Genomic DNA, 21,689 nt, shown 5'->3' with positions numbered 1-21,689 from the left:
TAGAATCAGCACTTTATTTTAAGAATGTGAAAATTCAGAATAATAGTAGAACAAATTATTTATTTCAGCTTTTATTTCTTTCATCACTTTCCCAGTGGGTCAGAAGTTTACATACACTCACTTACATACATACACTTTACATACACTCAATTAGTAATTGGGTGCATTGCCTTTAAATTGTTTAACTAACACTTTCACAACTACCTTATACAAATGTTTCGGGTAGCCTTACACAAGCTTCCCACAATAAGTTGGGTGAATTTCGGCCCATTCCTCCTGACAGAGCTGGTGTAACTGAGTCAGGTTAGTAGGCTTCCTTGCTTGCACACACTTTTTCAGTTCCGCACACAAATGTTCTATAGAATTGAAGTCAGGGCTTTGTGATGGCCACTCCAATACCTTAACTTTGTTGTTCTTAAGCCATTTTTCCACAACTTTGGAAGTATTCTTGGGGTCAATGACCATTTGGAAGACCCATTTGCAACCAAGCTTTAACTTCCTGACTGATGTCTTGATGTTGCTTCAATATATCCACATCATTTACCTACCTCATGGAACCATCTATTTTATGAAGTGCACCAGTCCGTCCTGCAGCAAGCACCCCCACAACATGATGCTGCCACCCCCGTGCTTCACGGTTGGGATGGAGTTCTTCGGCTTGCAAGCCTCCCCCTTTTTCCTCACAACATAACGATGGTCATTATGGTCAAACAGTTCTATTTTTGTTTCATCAGACCAGAGGACATTTCTCCAAAAAGTACGATCTTTGTCCCCATGTGCAAACCATAGTCTGATCTCCATTTTTAAGAGACAATGACCTCTGTTTATCTTTAAACCCCTACTCTCCCTTGCCTTTTCATGTCACATGATCTATCTGCAGGTACAAACAAATTCCACTCTAAACAAAGGAATGGTGGTTATTACTATGTACATTTAAGTCTGTTCAAAGGGAGACCAAGGATGATGTCGGACCTCTAAGGGGTCCATGACACAATGAAGGAAGGAGACTGAAAACATGCAGCACCTTTACAATATATTATTTGTGTGATTCTTTAAAGTGTCGAGTCATGGGAGAGAAAGTGGTAGTGTAAGGGGATGCTCTCCTAATAAGGACAATATTGTGGCAAATTCACTTCTGTATGTAGGCCTACAATCCACGCCTCACACTTTCAAACACAATCCAATTCCAGCCCATTCTCCAATCTGCTCTTCATTTTGTAAATGAATTACATCTGAATGGTGGAAAAACAAGCTGCCTATTTCTCCATGCTCTCTGTCTTTGACCTTTCCATGCTGTTTCTGTGTAGTGAGACTTAATTGTCCAGAGCGAGAGCTAGCCAGTCAGCGGCCCACACATCATCGACAGAGTTAGAATTAAACAGGCAGTGAATCCAGCAATCTGGAGTCTGCATGGGAGATAATCGGTTGTTTCAAAGCGAAGTGGACAAATTTGTGTAGGACAGAGACCGTTCTTCATGGGAAAACTATTATTGAGTTGATACAGGAAGGGAAAGCGAAGGAGCATTTAGTGTAGCTCATTGAAACACTAACAGGAATTGGAAAATCAAAGCTCATCAATGTCCTTTTACCTCATTGTGTGTGCAGCTGCTGCAATATGTGTATGTGTCACCATCGGTTGTATATACTGTACAGTGCCTTTGGAAAGTATTTAGTCCCCTTTTCACACATTTTTGTTACATTACAGCCTTATTCTAAAATGGATTAAATCAAATGTCTTTCCTCATCAATCTACACACAATACCCCATCATGACAAAGCAAAAACATGTTTTTACATTTTCTTTGATAATATATATATATAAAAAAATGAAAATCTACATTTACATAAAGTGGCAAGAAAAAGTATGTGAACCCTTTGGAATTACTTGGACTTCTGCATTAATTGGACATAACATTTTTCTGTAGTTGCAAATCAAGACCTATACAATGGTCAGGAGGAATTTTGGACCATTCCTCTTTACAAAACCGTTTCAGTTCAGCAATATTCTTGGGATGTCTGGTGTGAACCGCTCTCTTGAGGTCATGCCACAGCATCTCAATTGGGTTGAGGTCAGGACTCTGACTGGGCCTCTCCAGAAGACATTTTCTTCTGAAGCCATTCTGTTGTTGATTTACTTCTGTGTTTTGGGTCATTACCTTGTTGCATCACCCAACTTCTGTTGAGCTTCAACAGGCAAACAGAACCTTACATTCTCCTGCAAATTGGGAATTCATTTTTCTGTTGATAATAGCAAACTGTCCAGGCCCTGAGGCAGCAAAGCAGCTCCTAACCATGATGCTCCCTTCACCATACTTTACTGTTAGGATGAGGTTTTGGTGCTGGTGTGCTGTGCCTTCCTCCACGGATAGTGTTGTGTGTTCCTTTCAAACATCTCAACTTTAGTTTCATCTGTCCACAGAATATTTTGCCAGTAGAGCTGTGGAACATCCAGATGCTCTTTTGCAAACTTCAGATGTGCAGCAATGTTTTTTTTGGACAGCAGTGGCTTCTTCCGTGGTGTCCTCCCATTGTTTAGTGTTTTACGTATCGTAGACTCGTCAACAGAGATGTTAGCATGTTCCAGAGATTTCTGTAAGTCTTTAGCTGACACTCTAGGATTATTCCTAACCTCATTGAGCATTCTGCGCTGTGATCTTGCAGTCATCTTTGCAGGATGGCCACTCCTAGGGAGAGTAGCAAGAGTCCTGAACTTTCACCATTTATAGACCATTTGTCTAACTGTAGACTGACGAACATCAATGCTTTTAGAGATACTTTTGTAACCCTTTCCAGCTTTATGCAAGTCAACAATTCTTATCCTTGGGTCTTCTGAGATATCTTTTGTTCGAGGCATGGTTCGCATCAGGCAAAGCTTCTTGTGAATAGCAAACTCAACTTTTGTGAGTGTTTTTTTATAGGGCAGGGCAGCTCTAAGCAACATCTCCAATCTAGTCTCAATGATTGTACTCCAGGTTAGCTGACTCCTGACTCCACTTAGCTTTTGCAGAAGTCATTAGCCTAGTGGTTCACATACATTTTCCAACCTATACTGAATGTTTAAATGATGTATTCAATATAGACAAGAAAAATACAATAAATGTGTGTGTTATTCATTGAAGCAGACTTTGTTTGTCTGATGTTGTAAGTCATCAAATCTAATTCCAAAGGGTTCACATATGTATTCAGACTCTTTACTAAGTACATTGTTGAAGCACCTTAGGCAGTGATTACAGCCTTGGTTATTCTTGGGTATGATGGTACAAGCTTGGCTGTGTGCTTAGGGTTGTTGTCCTTTGCCCCAGTCTGAGGTCCTGAGCATTCTGGAGTTAGTTTTCATCAAGGATCTCGCTATACTTTGCTCCGTTAATTTTTCCTTCGATCCTGACTAGTCTCCCAGTCCCTGCCACTGAAGAACATCCCCACAGCATGATGCTTCACCATAGGGATGGTGCCAGGTTTCCTTTAGACGAGATGCTTGGCATTCAGGCCAAAGAGTTCAATCTTGGTTTCATCAGACCAGAGAATCTTGTTTCTCATGGTCTGAGAGTCATTTAGATGCCTTTTGACACTCCAAGTGGGCTGTCATGTGTCTAACTGAAAGGCTTGCGTATGGCCACTCTACCATAAAGGCCTGATTTGTGGAGTGATGCAGAGATGGTTGTCCTTCTGGAATGTTCTCCTATCTCCACAGAGGAACTCTGGACCTCTGTCAGAGTGACCATCGGGTTCTTGGTCACCTCCGTGACCAAGGCCCTTCTCAGCCCGATTGCTCAGTTTGGCCATGCGGCCAACTCTAGGAAGAGTTTTGGGGATTCCCAACTTCTTCCATTTAAGAATGATGGAGGTCACTGTGTTCTTGGGGACCTTCAATGCTGCAGAAATGTTTTCATGCCCTTCCCCAGATCTGTGCCTCGACACAATCCTGGGTTGAGTTTGGTTGATTGTGGAGGCCAGGTCATCTGATGCAGCACTCCATTCCTCTCCTTCTTGGTCAAATAGCCCTACACATTCTGGAGGTGTGTAGGGTCATTGTCCTGTTGAAAAACAAATGATCCCACTAAGCGAAGACCAGATGGGATGGTGTATCGCTGCAGAACACTGTGGTACCTATGCTGATTAAGTGTATCTTGAATTTTAAATAAATCACTGACAGTGTCACCAGGAAAGCACCTCTACACCATCACACCTCCTCCTCGATACTCCACGGTGGGATCCGCACATGCGGAGATCATCCACTCACCTAATTTGTACTCATCAAACCAAAGGACAGATTTCCAATGTCTATGTCCATTGCTCGTGTTTCTTGGCCCAAGCAGTCACCTCCTTATTGGTGTACTTTAATGGTTTATTTGCAACAATTTGACCATAAAGGACTGATTCACGCAGTGTCCTCTGAACAGTTAATGTGTCTGTTATTTGAACTCTGTGAAGCATTTATTTGGGCTGCAATTTCTGAGGCTGGGAAACTCTAATGAACTTATCCTCCAGAGCAGAGGTAACTCTGGGTCTTCCTTTCCTGTGGAAGTTCTCATGAGAGCCAGTTTCATCAAGGCACTTAATGGCTTTTGCGACTGCACCTAAAGAAACTTTCAAAGTTCTGAATTGACTGATCTTCATGTCTTAAAGTAACGATTGACTGTTGTCTTTTTGCCTATTTGAGCTGTTCTTGCCATAATATGGACTTAGTCTTTTACCAAATCTTCTGTATACCACCCATACCTTGTCACAACACAACTGATTGGCTCAAACACGTTAATTTCTTTCCATCTTAACTTTTAACAAGGCACACCTGTTTTTGAAATGCATTCCAGGTGACTGACTACCTTATGAAGCTGGTTAAGACAATGCCAAGAGTGTGCAAAGCGACCATCAAGGCAAAGGGTGGCTACTTTGAAGAATCTCAAGAATAAAATGTATTTTGATTACCACACTATTTTGGCTACTACATGCTTCCATATCTGTTATTTCATAGTTTGTCTTCACTATTATTCTACAATGTAGAAAATAGTAAAAATAAAGAAACCCTTGAATGAGTAGGTGTGTCACCTTTTGACTGGTACTGTATACATTTCATTTTTATTTTTGCAAACAAACAAAATGAAGAGACAAAACAACATGGTTTGTTAAATTTACAGTGATGGCCGATGAATCTCAAATTTTGAGGACAAATAACTGACAGATATCAATGAGCAGAAAAATGAATTGAATGGATGAATGGGTGGCATTTATTCAGCACTTTCATTTTCTAGATGTCCAAGAGCTTTGCATTTTGGGGTAACTCAATTCATGCACCACGTACAGTATGTGTAGAACCTATGGTCTTATTGTGGAGACAAATGTTGCTGGGTCTGTCATGGTGTAGTTGCTTTTGATTAAGCGGACCAGGGGATAAAATAACCATATGTCTGCGTATTTCTCAGGTAATCAACATGATGACAAACGTGGCCTTCCAGCTTGTTGTATATTTAATTCCACATATATTACAAAGACAGACTATACAGTATACTCCCTAGACGTTTCTGCTGATGCCAGTGAAAGCAACACAAGACGAGTTGTCCAGCACTGACTTGCTGCACAGACACAATCTGCAGTGTTCCATGAGAGAGAATGTAAGATAGAGAGAGACTGTGTGAGAGAGATAAAGAGAGCAAAAGAGAGAGAGATGGGGCATCAGAGAGAGAGAGAGAGAAAAAGTACATAGTAGTGACCAGAGAGAACGACTGTGGAGAATGTAGAGAGACATAGGATAAACATCTCAGACGTTAATAGAATACGACAAAATGTTCAGTGCAAAATGCAAAAAACTAGCGCTGCCACCGTGGCCCCTCACTGGCTTCCATAAACAAACAGAACCAGGGGAGTTATGCACCTCAAATTCTGAGGAGGCACAATGTATAAGAGGATGGTTGGGGGCTGGTCCGTAGGGGGGCTAGGCCCCTATGCGTAAGTTGGAGACTATCCTTTTCAAACACCTGAGACCGCTTTTTCCTGCAAATCTAGAGCCATAATCATTAAGCTTAATTCGATGTAAAAAAAGGTATATTTTTCTGTCTATTTAATCAGACCTCCTGGAGCTGTCTGTATCCTCCTGACTGGTGGTTATTTATTTTAAGAAACTAAATATGCTTCTCTGAATCTCTGCTAAAATATGTATAAACGATGGAAAGGAAAGTGAGTCTTAGTCAGTATATTTATTTATTGCTTGCTTTTCTAAAGTCTACCAACCTTGCCAGCAAGCATGCCAGTTTAGATCGTAAGACAAGCTGGCTACTCTAACTTGATTGACAACCTGAAATGGAACCAATATGGGCTAGCTAAAGCCAACTTCATAAAAAAGTAGTATTACAGAGAGAAAAATGTAATAACAAAATGTAAACAATTCAAACCATTTTAAAGGTCAAATCTAAGGGGGCATGTGCCCCTGTGCACCCTATGGGAATTATGCCTCTGAAGAGAAGAACAAGCTCCATGGCCCCTTTATATGACAGGCCCCGCTTAGCTCAGCCCAGGCCTGAGAGCACAAGCAGCACCAATGAAAATGATGAACTCTGTAAAGGCTGGCATCAAGTACTGAGGATTAAAGAAAAAGTTAACTTCTGAACAATGAGGTCATCCCAATGGTGACACTGGGGAATCGTGAATGTGCCGGCTTTCTGTTCTGTCCTCTCCTCATCAGAGATTGGTGTGCTATTCAAACGTGGGGTGAAGTGGTGGCACAAAGCATGGCCAGAAAACATAGGACTGGCCTGGGGATGAGAATGATATGTCTCTGGCCCTGTGGAGCGTAAAGCGGGACTGTTGCTGCTCAATCCTGAGCCCTAGATCAGTCTGCCCAGAGCGATGATCCATGTTCCAGAGAGAGGACTGCGAGGGCTATGGATGGATGTCTTGGGAGGCCACCCATGCTCCCCTCTCACCACATTAGATAGAAGCCTCTCCCAGGCAAGGCCAGCGCCACAGGATGGCCTGGCATGGGGCCCAGATAGAACCAGAGCAGCAAGGCTCCTGTTTGAATAGGATGGCTACCTCTGACTCTCAGGACAAAGAGCCCTGTAACCTTTCTGCCCATGGTTAAAAAATGCTGCAGCAGCACAGTGGAGGAGGTTGGGGAAAAGACCAGGTTTATGTAACCCTGCATGACTCATCTGTCTCTGACACGTGCCAAGATGTGTCTGAATCTGTACGCCCCACTTATCTCTCTTCCTGTTCTTAATGAGGAAGGTTTATTAGTATGAGTGAGTTTTACAGGAAGACCCAGGATAAGGACAGTGTGACTAATTACCATTACTGCTGACACATGATGTTAGTGAAGTTCGCCTTGTTAGCCCAGTCCAGAACAGTAAAATGATATGAATTTAAACGGGGGAACCCAGATATGACTATTGCCAATAGATCTGTCTCCGTTTCCCCATTAACTTTGTAATTGTGTGCTGCAATAGCAAGGAGTGCACTGTACTTTAATCTGTCATAATCTAGACCAGAGTTTCACTTGCATTAGAACATCCATATTTAACACAACGAGGAGTTCAGACAAGCACTAGGTCTGAAAGGGAGAGTGGGAGTCTGAGGATTTACAGCCTACTGTTTGAATCCACTTGGCCTGGCATCAAGCCTGCTCTGTGACTGGACACTGACTCTGACTCCTACAGCTAGCTACTTCCTTTGATGTACTTTTAAGACACAGAACTGCAATTACTAAACGCTCATAAAAAGACAGCTTAGGGGATCAGAGACCTCACCAACTCTGTCATTGAAACACAAACAGCTCCAGCTTCTCAACCGATACTTATTGCTTCCTCCCCAAGAGTTCAGTTAATTCTGGGGTGAAACTGCCCAGTAGGCCTGTGTATGTGAGTGTGTGTGTGGGGAAATGTGCAACGGAAGAGATTTGACTCATTCACTGTTGACCTGTAGCTCTGGCATTCTACGTTTTGAGCAGCTACTTGTGAAGATGGATAGAGTGGAGGCTTGAATTAGAACTGGCAGTATTGTGGCAGTGCTGTTTATGCCATGAATAACATTCTACGTTTTGACCAGCTGCTTGTGAAGATGAATAGAGGGGAGGCTTGAATTAGAACTGGCAGTATTGTGGCAGTGCTGTTTATGACATGAATAACAATCTACGTTTTGACCAGCTGCTTGTAAAGATGAATAGAGTGGAGGCTTGAATTAGAACTGGCAGTATTGTGGCAGTGCTGTTTATGATATGAATAACATTCTACTGATGAAAAGAGCTTATGTATCATGACAAAAAAAAATGACACCTGGAGGGGGTGGAGACAATCACAGGGACAGATAAAACAGATCAGGGTGTGACATTATGATCTCATGCAAGCTGGAAAATAGTGGCAAATTGTATTCCCTGAGAAACCTAGCAGTCTGAAAATGGCTTATTTTGCATTACAATCACCTGGGAATGGAAATGTAATGGAAATATTTAATGAACATTTAATGGGAATATATTTACATTTCCTTGTCATGTTATTGAAATACTGAGGAGTATTACATGTGCATGTGAACTGTCATTCTGGGTTATACTGAAAAAATATACAGCAAAGATAGTGAGTTCAGGACTGGACATCTTTTCGTAGAAATGCATAATGTAAGCACGCACAGACACACACACGCACACGCACTCCCACCTACGGCCCCCACCCTCTCCACATTAACTTTCACAGTCCCACTGTAACTCGACTTTCATCCAAACCCCATCCTTGACGTGTCATGCAGCACTGTTGGGCTTCGGAGCAATTAAATACAACATAAATCTGTAAATTAGCCATCTGCTCTTCTGCCTCCATGGATCTCCAGTTCTGTCATCAAACTCTTTCAATACAACCTGTGACCTTGAGACCATTTGAAGTACATGAGACACCAATACCTTTATAGTCCATGGGCCAGCAGTTCAAATTTCACATATTTGTCCACTTGGGGTGGCAAAGTCTAATGATAATTTTCAAGTCTGTGGGTTATTTTTGTGGGTTATCGAAGGCAATTTGATAAGGTATTAACTTAATACAATACATATTAATGTATGAAACGATTGTAATGGTAATGACATCTATATGTGCCCACCTTGGGGGGTCCAAGGTCATACATCCATGCATTTCTTTGTCTATGGATCCAGAATGGACAGTAATGGGATGTGCTCTTTTATCACATGGTACACTCTTAAATTAATGGGTTTCAAAAGGGTTCTTAGGCTGTCCCCATATAATAACCCTTTTTGGTTCCAGGTAGAACCCTTTTTGGTTCCATGTAGAACCCTTTTTGGTTCCGGGTAGAACCTTTTTGGGTTCCATGTAGAACCCCTGTGTAAAGGGTTATAGCTAGAACCAAAAAGGGTTTTTCAAAGTGTTCTCCTATGGGGACACCTGAATAACCATTTTAGGTTCTCGATGTGTGCTAAGGGTGCTTTCAGACCAAATTGGTTTGGAGATTATTTCCTTAGTTTTGTTCGTTTGGACTGGTACTTGGGAGTGCACTAAACAACTCACCATGGTTGTTCAAAAAGGGTGGTCTCTGTCCAATTTCATTCATACCATGGTGCGGTTCGCTGCAGGTGAGAACGTGGTCCTTTATTGATCTGTCTCTAGTTACACTATTTATGGAAAAATAGGGATATCGTAGTATAGGGCCTACTGAAATATGTATTGGTTAGTGGCTGCTGACGGTTGTTGAGGGCATCAGCAATGGTCCAACTGCTAAAAGGCTGGATTATTTTCTAATCACCAATTGGACCATTTATATTAAAGGTTCCAAACAGTGAAAATCATGTTTTTCATCAAATTGGATGATATTTGAATTAAGTTCATAGTAGGTTGACATAATTATGAAAAATGACTGTAGCTGGTACATTGACAAAGTTGATCATAAAGTTACTGGTCCCCTCCCCCCGTGTCAAATGCTTGGATTCAGGAGGCAGGGATATTATTAATTCACTTCATCAAATTTGTAATGATATGCATTTTAGAAAATTCAACATCTACTCTGTCTGCACAGCTTCCCAGGCATCCACCGCAGCAGGAATGCTGTGATATAAAATCAACTTTCCCAAAAAAGAATGGGGGATATGCTGTAAAGTCTGTGAAGACACACCCAACATGCTGTAAGTCATATTAATTAGTTTCAAATCAATTGAGGATTTCAGGCACACAAAAATTCCATATACAAACATTAAAAGTTTCACAAAAAAGTGCTCAACCAAATATTGTATATTTACAATTGAGCACTTTAAAAACGCCAGAAACACATTGTAGAATGAGTAGATCAGGACATCAACAAATTGATAACATCATAACTCAGAACAGTAAATAAAAGGACATTCAATTCACTACCCATTTAACAAATTGAGAGCATCCTGTCGGGCTGTATCACTGCCTGGTCGGCAACTGCACCACCCACAACCACAGAGCTCTCCAGAGGGTGGTGTGGTCTGCCCAACGCATCATTGGCCTTTAGGACACCTACAACATCAAGGACAACAACCTCCCGAGCCGCTGCCTGTTCACCCCGTTATCATCCAGAAGGAGAGGTCAGTACAGGTGCATCAAAGCTGGGACCGAGAGACTGAAAACAGCTTCTATCTCAAGGCCATCAGACTGTTAAATAGCCATCACTAGGCAGCTTCCACCCGGTTACATAACCCTGCACCTTAGAGGCTGCTGGCCACTTTAATAATGGAACACTGGTCTCATATGTTATATACTGTATTCTATTCTACTGTATTTAGTCTATGACACTCAGACATTGCTCATCCTAATATTTATACATTTCTTAACTCCATTGTTTTTCTTTTAGGTTCTCTGTATTGTTGTGAAATGTTAGATATTACTGCACTGTTGGAGCTAGAAACACAAGCATTTCGCTACACCCGCAACATCTGCTAAACGTATATGTGACAAATACAATTAGATTTGATTTGAAACATTTCCCTTTTCAAAAACATTACAGGTTCCTGGATCTCCACTTCCATGAGGGGAAGTTGTGCGAGATATCCATCCCAGGCCTGACAAGGAGGCCATAGCTGGAGGAGTCTCCCGCTTCAATCTCCGGGGTGACTGACGCCCGCTTGATTGAAGCGGGGTACATGAGTCCCCATCCTCTCCTGCTCCCATCCCCATCAATCTCTTTTTTTGACATGACATGTCTCATTTTGTTACATTGTATCGTTTTATTCAGGCATTCGGACGAGAGATGAGTGTCACCAATTGTACAAATTAATGGTGTCCTGCACATTGTAGGGAGGCTGGTTGCCTATATTAGGCTTATAGCAACAACAACAAAAAATGTGTCTCACAAATATTTATCATCTTTATTTATCATGAGTGTTCATATTGATCCATATTTCAGCTATGCTGGCCAATTGTAAATGTCTGATGAATACATATTGTCATTTACAATGCTTATGCAGAAGCACCAATAAATTGTCCATGTTGTTTTCATGTACATTCCTTTATGCCTAAGTTTCTAAGGTGACTCACGGTTTACTAATTCATGTGAAGAAGTGTATCAGTGAACTGTCTTCTCTACTTAGTTGCAAAACAATATAAATATATTTGCGTATTGCTGCTGTTTGTCTGATATTCAATAGTTCATTTTCAGTTCTGTTGACCATGAGAGCATTTTGCAGAGAGAATGGGGTGAGGTATACTATTTAGGCTTGGAATCATGGAATTAAAACTTTTTGTTTACCTTGTTACCCGGGAACGACCACAAGGGTGTTTCAAAGTGCTGTCAGTCAAGGAGAGCTCATGAATACAAGCTCCCCGCCCACATACATTCATCTTTTAAAGGGACTGTTGTTTCTTCCCTACAAGGATGATGGTAAAATCAAAGTTTTATACTGCAATTTAACTGGATCACTTTTCACCATGATATCCCACTTGCCATGACATCCCACTTGCATCTATTTGGATAAAGGTTAGAACCCTTATATAGCCACCCAGTGTCCAGCACAGATGCAGACGGACACACCAGTTATCCAAATTGCTTTGGGTAACCACACCGATAGACCTTGGAGTGCAACTCAGATGAAACTCCACTGTGAAACATCAACCTGTTCTCATGGTTTATTCAGACAAGGAGGGGAGGCATGCAGCACTACAAGTATCTGACTCATCGCAGGTGCTGAGGATTACTAAGCAAAAAGCAGCCAGACACTCAAACGGCATGGCTCACAGGGCTTGAGCTACAGACTAATACAACAGATATACAGAGAATCACATTGGAAATTAATGTCAAACTCCGCCGTCTAGAGCTAAGTACTGTATGCACGGCATTAATGTGAATGGTACACATGTATAATATACTTTAGTGTATGGCCCTGATGTCACCACTCTCCTTTGCTGATGTCACCCTATGACAATAAATGCCAACCTGCATCCTGCGCTGTCACCTCTCTCCTGTGCAGGAAGTGACAGTGTCATTGGTTCTAGACTTGTACTTTGAGGCCGTTGTACTAAACATGCCCTCAGTTGAACTCTCTCCGTGAGAAAAGAAAAGAACAGTGGGGTACTCGGAAACTAACATGCAGGGATGGAAGTAGGGGAGAAATAGAAGGAGAGATGAGGGGAGGAGAGAGACCCCTAGCTTGGAGTTAGCTAAGTGGACTAAGACCATAGCAGATCGACCACTGGGGGAGTGAAAATGAAGTCGCTGTACTAAAGTGCCACAGCTCGCAATTACCAGCCCGTCATTATAGTCCCCCTGTGGAGAAAAACCCTATTATTCCAGCACACTTCTAAGCAAATCCAATAATCAATGCCCCAACAGTCATAAAAATAAATCACAAATAAAAAGAGACCGGCAGGTAGGGAGTTGGACTTACTATGGTGAAATGCATGACCTTTACTATCCAGATGGTTAAAGCGAGGTTGACCAGGATCAGGATCATTAACAGGAGCACAAAGAAGTAAAGGCAACGTTTCCGCCAGCCGTAAATTCCCACTTTGTACACATGTGGTTTCTCTGAGCTCTGGACATTGTTCCTATGAGTGCACTGTTCTTGGGTCATCTGCAAGAGAAGAAGAAGAAGAGGGTAAGTGACTTCCTGTAAATTAAGCCTATGCATTCTGAACCCAACATGCCCCAAACATTCTGGCTCTACTGTTGAAGCCGTAGTCAGCCATTGAGTTCGGACACAATGAAAGACAGTTTAGTTAGGAATCAAACTGATTCATTGTCCCATAAGCTTTCTATATATCCATTACTCCCTCTCTGCACCATTGATGTGCTGATCGTGTCCATTAATGATGATTCTAATTGTCCGCCTGTAAAGTGGGAGAAGGCACTGTTCACTTCAAGCTCCATAATAATAGCCTAATAACTGTGCAAAATACAATTTTACTTTCTACAGTGCTTTGAGTGGCTGGCTCCGCTGCCAAAGCCAATCGCATTTGACAACCACACACATTCACAGCTAACTGGTACAAATGACACTAGACAGCCCTCTAAAGCCAGTCAGCAAAACCAAAAATCTGATTGTACTGTTGCACTTTAGTGTTTGTATGTAGGGCATAGTAAACGGTAGGCATGTGCAGGGACACATTGTTTTGATGATGATGGCGATGATGTTGATGGAGAACATGACATATACTTTGTGCATAGCTCTTACATTTCAGTCCTGAAGTTCCATATGAAATAGTTTTTACCAGTGTTCTTCCATAGTTTTTTCCTATTTTTTTCCTATTTTTTTTTCTCCTCAATTTTGTGGTATCCAATTGATAGTTACAGTCTTGTCCCATCGCTGCAACTCCCGTACGGATTCGGGAGAGGTGAAGGTCAAGAGCCGTGCGTCCTCCGAAACACGACTCAGACAAGCCACACTGCTTCTTGACACAATGCCCACTTAACCCAGAAGCCACACCAATGTGTCGGAGAAAACACCGTACAACTGGTGACCGTGTCAGCCTGCATGCACCCAGCCCGCCACAGGAGTCGCTAGTGCGCAATGGAACAAGGACAGCCAGGCCGGCCAAACACTCCCCTAACCCAGACGACGCTGGGCCAATTGTACGCCGCCCCATGGGTCTTCCGGTCTCGGCCGGCTGCGACAGAGCTTGAACTCAAACCAGTACTCTAGTGGCACAGCTAGCACTGCGATGCAATACCTTAGACAACTGCGCCACTCAGGAATCACTTGTTCTTCCATCCTTACAGGTGCTCCAGACTAAATTGGTATGGTTCAGAACAGGACCAAATACTCTATTACCTTCCATGAAGTCTAGTTTACCACGTATTGCACCTCCAGGTTGGCATCTAGTCTTCCATTTCCAAAGTAAACATTGAGTTTAGAGCAGAACTGTGCAAAAACAGACTTAGTGCTTGATTCATTTAACAGGGGGTGTTAGTACTGGCTCAAACCAAGGCTTGCAGACTGTGGCTCACCAGATCCAGGGCCACCAGAGCATGACACAAGAGCAACACTCAACCTACACTACATCAACTAGGGGGGAGGAGGTTCCTTTCAGTCAATCTCACCAGGTAGCTGGTGATATAAAAAATGTATGTGGATACAGCTGTCAGCAACCCCAGGTGGTGTGTACACACTGTATAGTAAAGAAACAAACCGACCGAGAGAAACAGGGTTCACACACAGTATTATTACTGCAAACATGACTGTTTGAGTATTAACCATAACCCTGTTGGAGGCCATCGGTAAATCGTATCTCTGTGTGACCCACTGGTGGGTCATCTTACTGTACATCAGCCACAATAACCTCCTGTTGTATTACAGACAGAGTTAGTCCCCTCATACATATACGTCTACTTCACACAAAGGGACAAGCCAAGCCAAGCTTTACTTGGCTAGCTTGGTTACGCATCCACCATAGTTGCTGTAACTGTGCTGGAAAAAGGACAATGTGAAAATAAAATATCCAAGAGGTTTGGGTGGGCCTATAGTGTTAATCAGGCAAAAGAGTCAACAGTGTCACCCTTGATTTCGGGATGAAAAAATGTGAGCGGATAAATCTGAGGACAAACCATGGTATTTTACACCCAAAAGGGACTGAGGCACAGAAGGAAAAACTGATGCGCCAGGAAAAATAAATGGAGGCCCACCAGAACACTGCCATTTGAAGGCTTCATCCCGCTGTCTAGCTACCGTCTAACGATAGCTACATAGTTAGTTAGTGCCTAAAGAAAGAACAGCGGCACAAAACAAAGTCTGTTTCTGATCAAAGGCATCCCAAGCATTGCTGAATGTTGTTGGTTCTTCTCGCTTGCCAAATCACTGGGCATCTCTCCACTAGGCTCTTTTATAGACAACATGTGGTTGGGTACCAGATTCTGCCAACTTCTGTCCCAGTTCTCCATTCAGAGGCAATGCCTGTCCAAATTTGAAAATACACAAAATGTCCTCTACTGTGTCTAGTGCAAGAGGCTTCTGAATGGATCCTAACGTTGTTTATGTCTACAGTAAGTTTAGGCTGGGAAGAAACAGACTTGAGATATATGCACAATTATGGGAAGAAAATATGTCATGAGCACATTTAACTAATTAACATTTTGCCATTCACAAGCAGTCCTAATCTTCACTTTCACCACACAACATTCATAAGAGCTATCTAGGCCATATTGTCTCCTTTGCCTCATTGTCTTATTACACGGACACACAGTTCCACTTTACATAATGTAGATATGCATGGCCAATTAAATCAGATTTATTTTAAAGGTCATGGCATTACAGTCAACAACCTAATGAGCGTTGAATCTGCTCCAAATATAACAAAGTGTTCTCTCAGTGATTCATAAATCATTGAGTTCCAGCTACACAATCAACAGAATGCATTAAGTAACGATTGTCTGGAGGTGAGAATACAGCCTGTGATTGCTGTCTGCATGGCACAATAAATACTATCAGCTCAACATGCTCTGTATTTTTACTTTCTTATAAATACAGTAGGAGAGTGAGCTTTTCAAATCAAGCTTACCAACAAGCTTTATATCCCTGATTAAGGCAACTTGGCAAGGCATGTGTGTGTGTGGCCCTCTATGACTGTTTTTGGCTTACAATGCCCTCCAACATATATACTTGTATAAGATAAGATACCTCTGAACATCATTGTTTCATGGGTATCAGGGCCCATGTACTGAAGTCACCCACTCATCTAAATTGCTGTATTCATGTTAAAGAACAGAGGGATACATACCATTGGATTCAAAGACTCAAGTCTAACTTCATTCAAAAAGTACTGTTGCAGTAGAGGCCAAATGTATCTCTATCCATGTAGTGATTTTTACATCACCAAAGTCAACAAGCCCTACAATTACCATAATATTACTTGATTGAGGTCTCGCTGAATATCTGAGCGACCACAAGTAGGGCAGAGAAAGTCTCAGCCAAACTATTTCAATTTGCTTCAAACTGACACTACTTCAAAAATGTTTGGGAGGAATTACATGGGCTAGGGGTTCAAAGGAGCAGCACTCCGCTGTGTTTAAGACATGTGGCCTCAAAGTGAGCGAGAGAGAGCCCTCCACATGTGTAATTAAAGACGGGATTAAGGAGAGAGGCAGGGAGGGATAGACCAGAGAGGGTGAGAGACAGAGCGACTTCACTATCAGAGCTACTAAAATCAAATATCAAATCAAAACTTTAAAATAAAACAACATCCATAATGAAATGCTGAAACTGAGCAGCCCTAAGCTGGTGGACGCTCTGCTTAAATGATTAAACTTAATGCTGGAAATTGGATGTTTCCCTGGAATCTGCAATGAAGGTCTAATAACGCCCATCTATAAAAAGGGAGACAAATTCGACACCAATAACTACAGAGGCATCTGTGTATGCAGTAATCTGGGAAAGATATTTTGCAGCATAATGAATACCAGAAGCGGCTTCCTCCCCAAACATCACACCTCAGGTCACATTTACTCCCTCCACACTCATAAATCTAAATATCAAAAGGAACACAAGAAAAGGTTTTGCCTGCTATGTAGACTTCAATTTGGCACGATGGACTATGAAACTAACTCCTCCAAATTGATATGGGGGAAAATGTATTACACCTTGAAATCCTAATGTATGAATAACAAATGTGTAATAAAAATTGGAAGCAAAATAACAGAATTGTTTTCCCAAAGACGTGGAGTCCAACAATATTTATATAAATTAACTACCAAAAATGTTGGAGCAATCTGCCGCTTTAGTCCTCACCCTCCATGACACACATACGAAGTGCATGTTGTACCCTGACAACTGAATTTTGTTGTCACCCACAGAACAAAAATTACAACAGAGCTCGTCCCTTGTAGAGCAGTACTGCCAAAGATGGGTACTAATAGTAAACTTAGAAAAAACTTCAATCATGATCTTTCAGAAGAAAGCCAGATCCCAGTGAAACCAGTACCAGTTTACCTACAGTGGAACTACACTAAAACACAGTTCCAGCTATAATTACCTGGGCCTGGAGAAAAGTTAATCAGGGGAGTTTTAGGCTGGCTGCAAAGGCCCTTAGTGAAAAAAAACTGAAGAGCATTTCATGCTATCAAGTCCAGAAATACAAATATCCCAATAAATATTTGGTTAATAAGTGAGTATACACAATGCCCACAGACAAATAAGTGTGTATATGGTATATACCTGCGTATACCCTCCACTACAACACTGCTCAGAACAGCCTCAATTTGTCAATGCATGGACTCTACAAGGTGTCTAAAGCATTCCACAGGGATGCTGGCCCATGTTCACTCCAATGCTTGTCAAGTTGGCTGCTTGTCAAGTTGGTGTCTACTACCATACCCCGTTCAAAGGCACTTTGTATGTGCGCCATTCACGCTGAATGGAACGCTGAATGGAACACATACACAATCCATGTCTCAATTGTCTAAAAGGCTTAAAAATCCTTCTTTAACCTGTCTCCTCCCCTTCATCTACACTAATTGAAATGGATTGGATAACAGGTGATCATAGCTTAAGGGATCATAAGGGATCATAGCTTTCACCTGGTCAGTCTACTGTATGTCATGGAAAGAGCAGGTGTTCCTAATGTTCCCTTTCTCTAATCACCTTTACCATTATTTATATTTTGCTGTTGTTGTTGATGATGTCACTATCTCACTTTGCTTTAGAAAGTAATAATAAAGCTTATCTGAATCTAAGAGAGAGAGAGAGTGAAAAACAAAGGAACCCTCCCACCGGTCAGCTTATAGTGTGTTGACAGGTCAGAGGGAAACAAGCGCATCACGCTTCTCGCCTCCCTCCCTTGGGAGAAGACAGTGATCGCAGATGTATTGGTCTCTCTCTCTCTCTCTCTCTCTCTCTCTCTCTCTCTCTCTCTCTCTCCCTCTCTCTCTCTCTCTCTCTCTCTCTCTCTCACGCTACACTATGAGAGGCTAACACCTTCATTAGATTGTCATAAATGCTGTGGCAGGTTGTTGAATGACAGGTAACAGCCACAGTGGAGTGTGAACAGTGTACAACAACTGCATCCATGAGGAGGTCTCTGGAGTAGGGCTATGATGATGTGGAGAGCTGTACTGAACTCAATAATACTGTGACGTTCACACATGTTGCCTATAATCAAAATGACATACAGTACATGCCATCCAAATGCAGTAAATTCAAATGTAACGACACATGGAGAAATAACTACCATCTATAAATAGCTATGGCCATCCACTTACAGTAAATGGTTAGCTGAAAACTTGATACTAACAGTGTCTCTTTAAGAGTAAGTGTTTTGACACTGCTTCTGGGCTTGGAGGCTGACAGATAGAAGAGTATGTGGATCTCATAGTTTCTGTTTAGCCCCTGAATTACAAAGGGATTGAGATGGAGCCAGAGAATATGAAACACCTTGTACTGGTTCAGTACCTCTCTCCCTTGCGTACGCACACACACACATAGAGATAACACACACAGGAATACACAGACAAAAACACACACAGACAATAGCACACGCAGACAGGAACACACAGGCATGAACATGTGCACACACACACACACACACACACACACACACACACACACACACACACACACACACACACACACACACACACACACACACACACACACACACACACACACACACACACACACACACACACACACACACACACACACACACACACACTGTTGCTAGGAAATACTCCACTATTGGAGGGCCTGCAGGGGATAGGAGCAGCTAAAGGCTTTATTTAACCAGATGGCACACTAGTTCTCTCACCAACAATATGACAAAATATTAATTCGGGACAAGAGGTGCTTCCCTTTCCCAGTGTTCATGTACATAGTATTTACAATAGGTTTAGAGTCCTTGTATCTTCACCCACACATTTTCCCCATTACCTTAAGATCAACAGGGCTACTTTGGATAGGAACATTTGCTGTCTATTTAATAGGGATTTTGCATATCAAATAAGAGTGTTTACAATATAAATTAAAACTTATTTTCTAATGTCCTTCGAGATGAAAATCCCTGATTGAGTTAAGGATTTTTCAATAGAGAAACCACAAACACTCAGATAAAAGTATTTCATATTAGTACATCGGACTCAAAAGAACATGTCTTAGTTTGGCCACTTTCATGTAGACTTTCAGATAAAGCCAATGAATTTAATCTCTCTTGAGATCTCAACCCAATTATTACTACACTCTGCTTTCTTCTTGAGCACTTCTTGTATTACATATTAAATGGATCCAATTCCATGTCAACCAAAAAGGTTGGGCCACAATCATAAGACAATTTCACTTTCTAAATTAGCAATTTCTTCAATAGGGTTGGATACAAGTAGCCGGTCACTGCAAACAGTGGGGAGAACAAGTATTTGATACACTGTCGATTTTGCAGGTTTTCCCAATTACAAAGTATGTAGAGGTCTGTAATTTTTTATAATAGGTACACTTCAAATGTGAGACGGAATCTAAAACAAAAATCCAGAAAATCACATTGTATGATTTCTAAGTAATTAATTTGCATTTTATTGCATGACATAAGAATTTGATCACCGACTAAACAGTAAGAATTCCGGCAATCACAGACCTGTTAGCTTTTCTTAAAGAATCCCTCCTGTTCTCCACTCATTACCTGTATTAACTGCACCTGTTTGAACTCGTTACCTGTATAAAAGACACCTGTCCACACACTCAATTAAACAGACTCCAATCTCTCCACAATGGCCAAGACCAGAGAGCTGTAGAAGGACATCAGGGATAAAATTGTAGACCTGCACAGGGCTGGGATGGGCTACAGGACAATAGGCAAGCAGCTTGGTGAGAAGGCAACAACTGTTGGCGCAATTATTAGAAAATGGAAGAAGTTCAAGATGACGGTCAATCACCCTCGGTCTGGGGCTCCATGCAAGATCTCACCTCGTGGGGCACCAATGATCATGAGGAAGGTGAGGGATCAGCCCAGAACTACACGGCAGGACCTGGTCAATGACCTGAAGAGAGCTGGGACCACAGTCTCAAAGAAAACCATTAGTAACACACTACACCGTCATGGATTAAAATCCTGCAGCGAACGCAAGGTCCCCCTGCTCAAGCCAGCGCATGTCCAGGCCCATCTGAAGTTTGCAAATGACAATCTGGATGATCCAGAGGAGGAATGGGAGAAGGTCATGTGGTCTGATGAGACAAAAATAGAGCATTTTGGTCTAAACTCCACTCGCCGTGTTTGGAGGAAGAACACCATCCCAACCGTGACGCATGGAGGTGGAAACATCATTCTTTGGGGATGCTTTTCTGCAAAGGGGACAGGACGACTGCACCGTATTGAGGGGAGGATGGATGGGGCCATGTATTGTGAGATCTTGGCCAACAACCTCCTTCCCTCAGTAAGAACATTGAAGATGGGTCGTGGCTGGGTCTTCCAGCATGACAACGACCCAAAACACACAGCCAGGGCAACTAAGGAGTGGCTCCGTAAGAAGCATCTCAAGGTCCTGGAGTGGCCTAGCCAGTCTCCAGACCTGAACCAAATAGAAAATCTTTAGAGGGAGCTGATAGTCCGTATTGTTCAGCGACAGCCCCAAAACCTGAAGGATCTGGAGAAGGTCTGTATGGAGGAGTGGGCCAAAATCCCTGCTGCAATGTGTGCAAACCTGGTCAAGAACTACAGGAAACATATGATCTCTGTAATTGCAAACAAAGGTTTTTGTACCAAATATTAAGTTCTGCTTTTCTGATGTATTAAATACTTATGTCATGCAATAAAATGCAAATTAATTACTTAAAAATCATACAATGTGATTTTCTGGATTTTTGTTTTAGATTCCGGCTCTCACAGTAGAAGTGTACCCATAATAAAAATTACAGACCTCTACATGCTTTGTAACTAGGAAAACCTGCCAAATCGGCAGTGTATCAAATACTTGTTCATGAGACAAAAACTTCATCCCAATGCTTTTCAGGAGCACTCTGACTCACAAACCTGAAACATTTTCCTAAGAGGGTTGAAAAATATATATCTCAAGAATATACAGATTGTGGTACAGTCTGCATGGTCAGGTCAGGCGTTGTATATATTACAGACTGTTATTACACTTTGAGAAATGTCAGAGTGCAATATATTCTCAGGCTAATGGTACGTCTTGTGGAACATGAAACCGTTATTTGATCAGGGCATGGTGGTTTTCCCTCTACCTTATCCTTCACCTACAGCTCTTCAGAATGCACAGTAACATCCTCCACTGGAGACAGTTTCTATACAGTAATACCATTACCTTTAGTACCAATCA

General features: G+C 41.9%; 1 protein-coding gene across 1 annotated transcript in view; it reads right to left on the bottom strand.

Moving 5' to 3' along the window:
- Window positions 1-21,689, bottom strand: part of LOC135550720 (delta-sarcoglycan-like) — a 104,974-nt gene that overhangs the window by 64,676 nt on the left and 18,609 nt on the right. Inside the window, exon 2 of the mRNA XM_064981772.1 lies at window positions 12,829-13,014. Within this exon, the coding sequence (XP_064837844.1) occupies window positions 12,829-13,014 (186 nt within the window). The remainder of the gene's footprint in view (window positions 1-12,828; window positions 13,015-21,689) is intronic.

This window comes from Oncorhynchus masou, chromosome 12, assembly GCF_036934945.1.
Source record: "Oncorhynchus masou masou isolate Uvic2021 chromosome 12, UVic_Omas_1.1, whole genome shotgun sequence".
In the NCBI taxonomy this organism is placed as follows: Eukaryota; Metazoa; Chordata; class Actinopteri; order Salmoniformes; family Salmonidae; genus Oncorhynchus; species Oncorhynchus masou.
The sequence above is the reverse complement of the archived record's forward strand: the minus strand, read 5'-3'. Positions and strand labels throughout refer to the sequence as shown.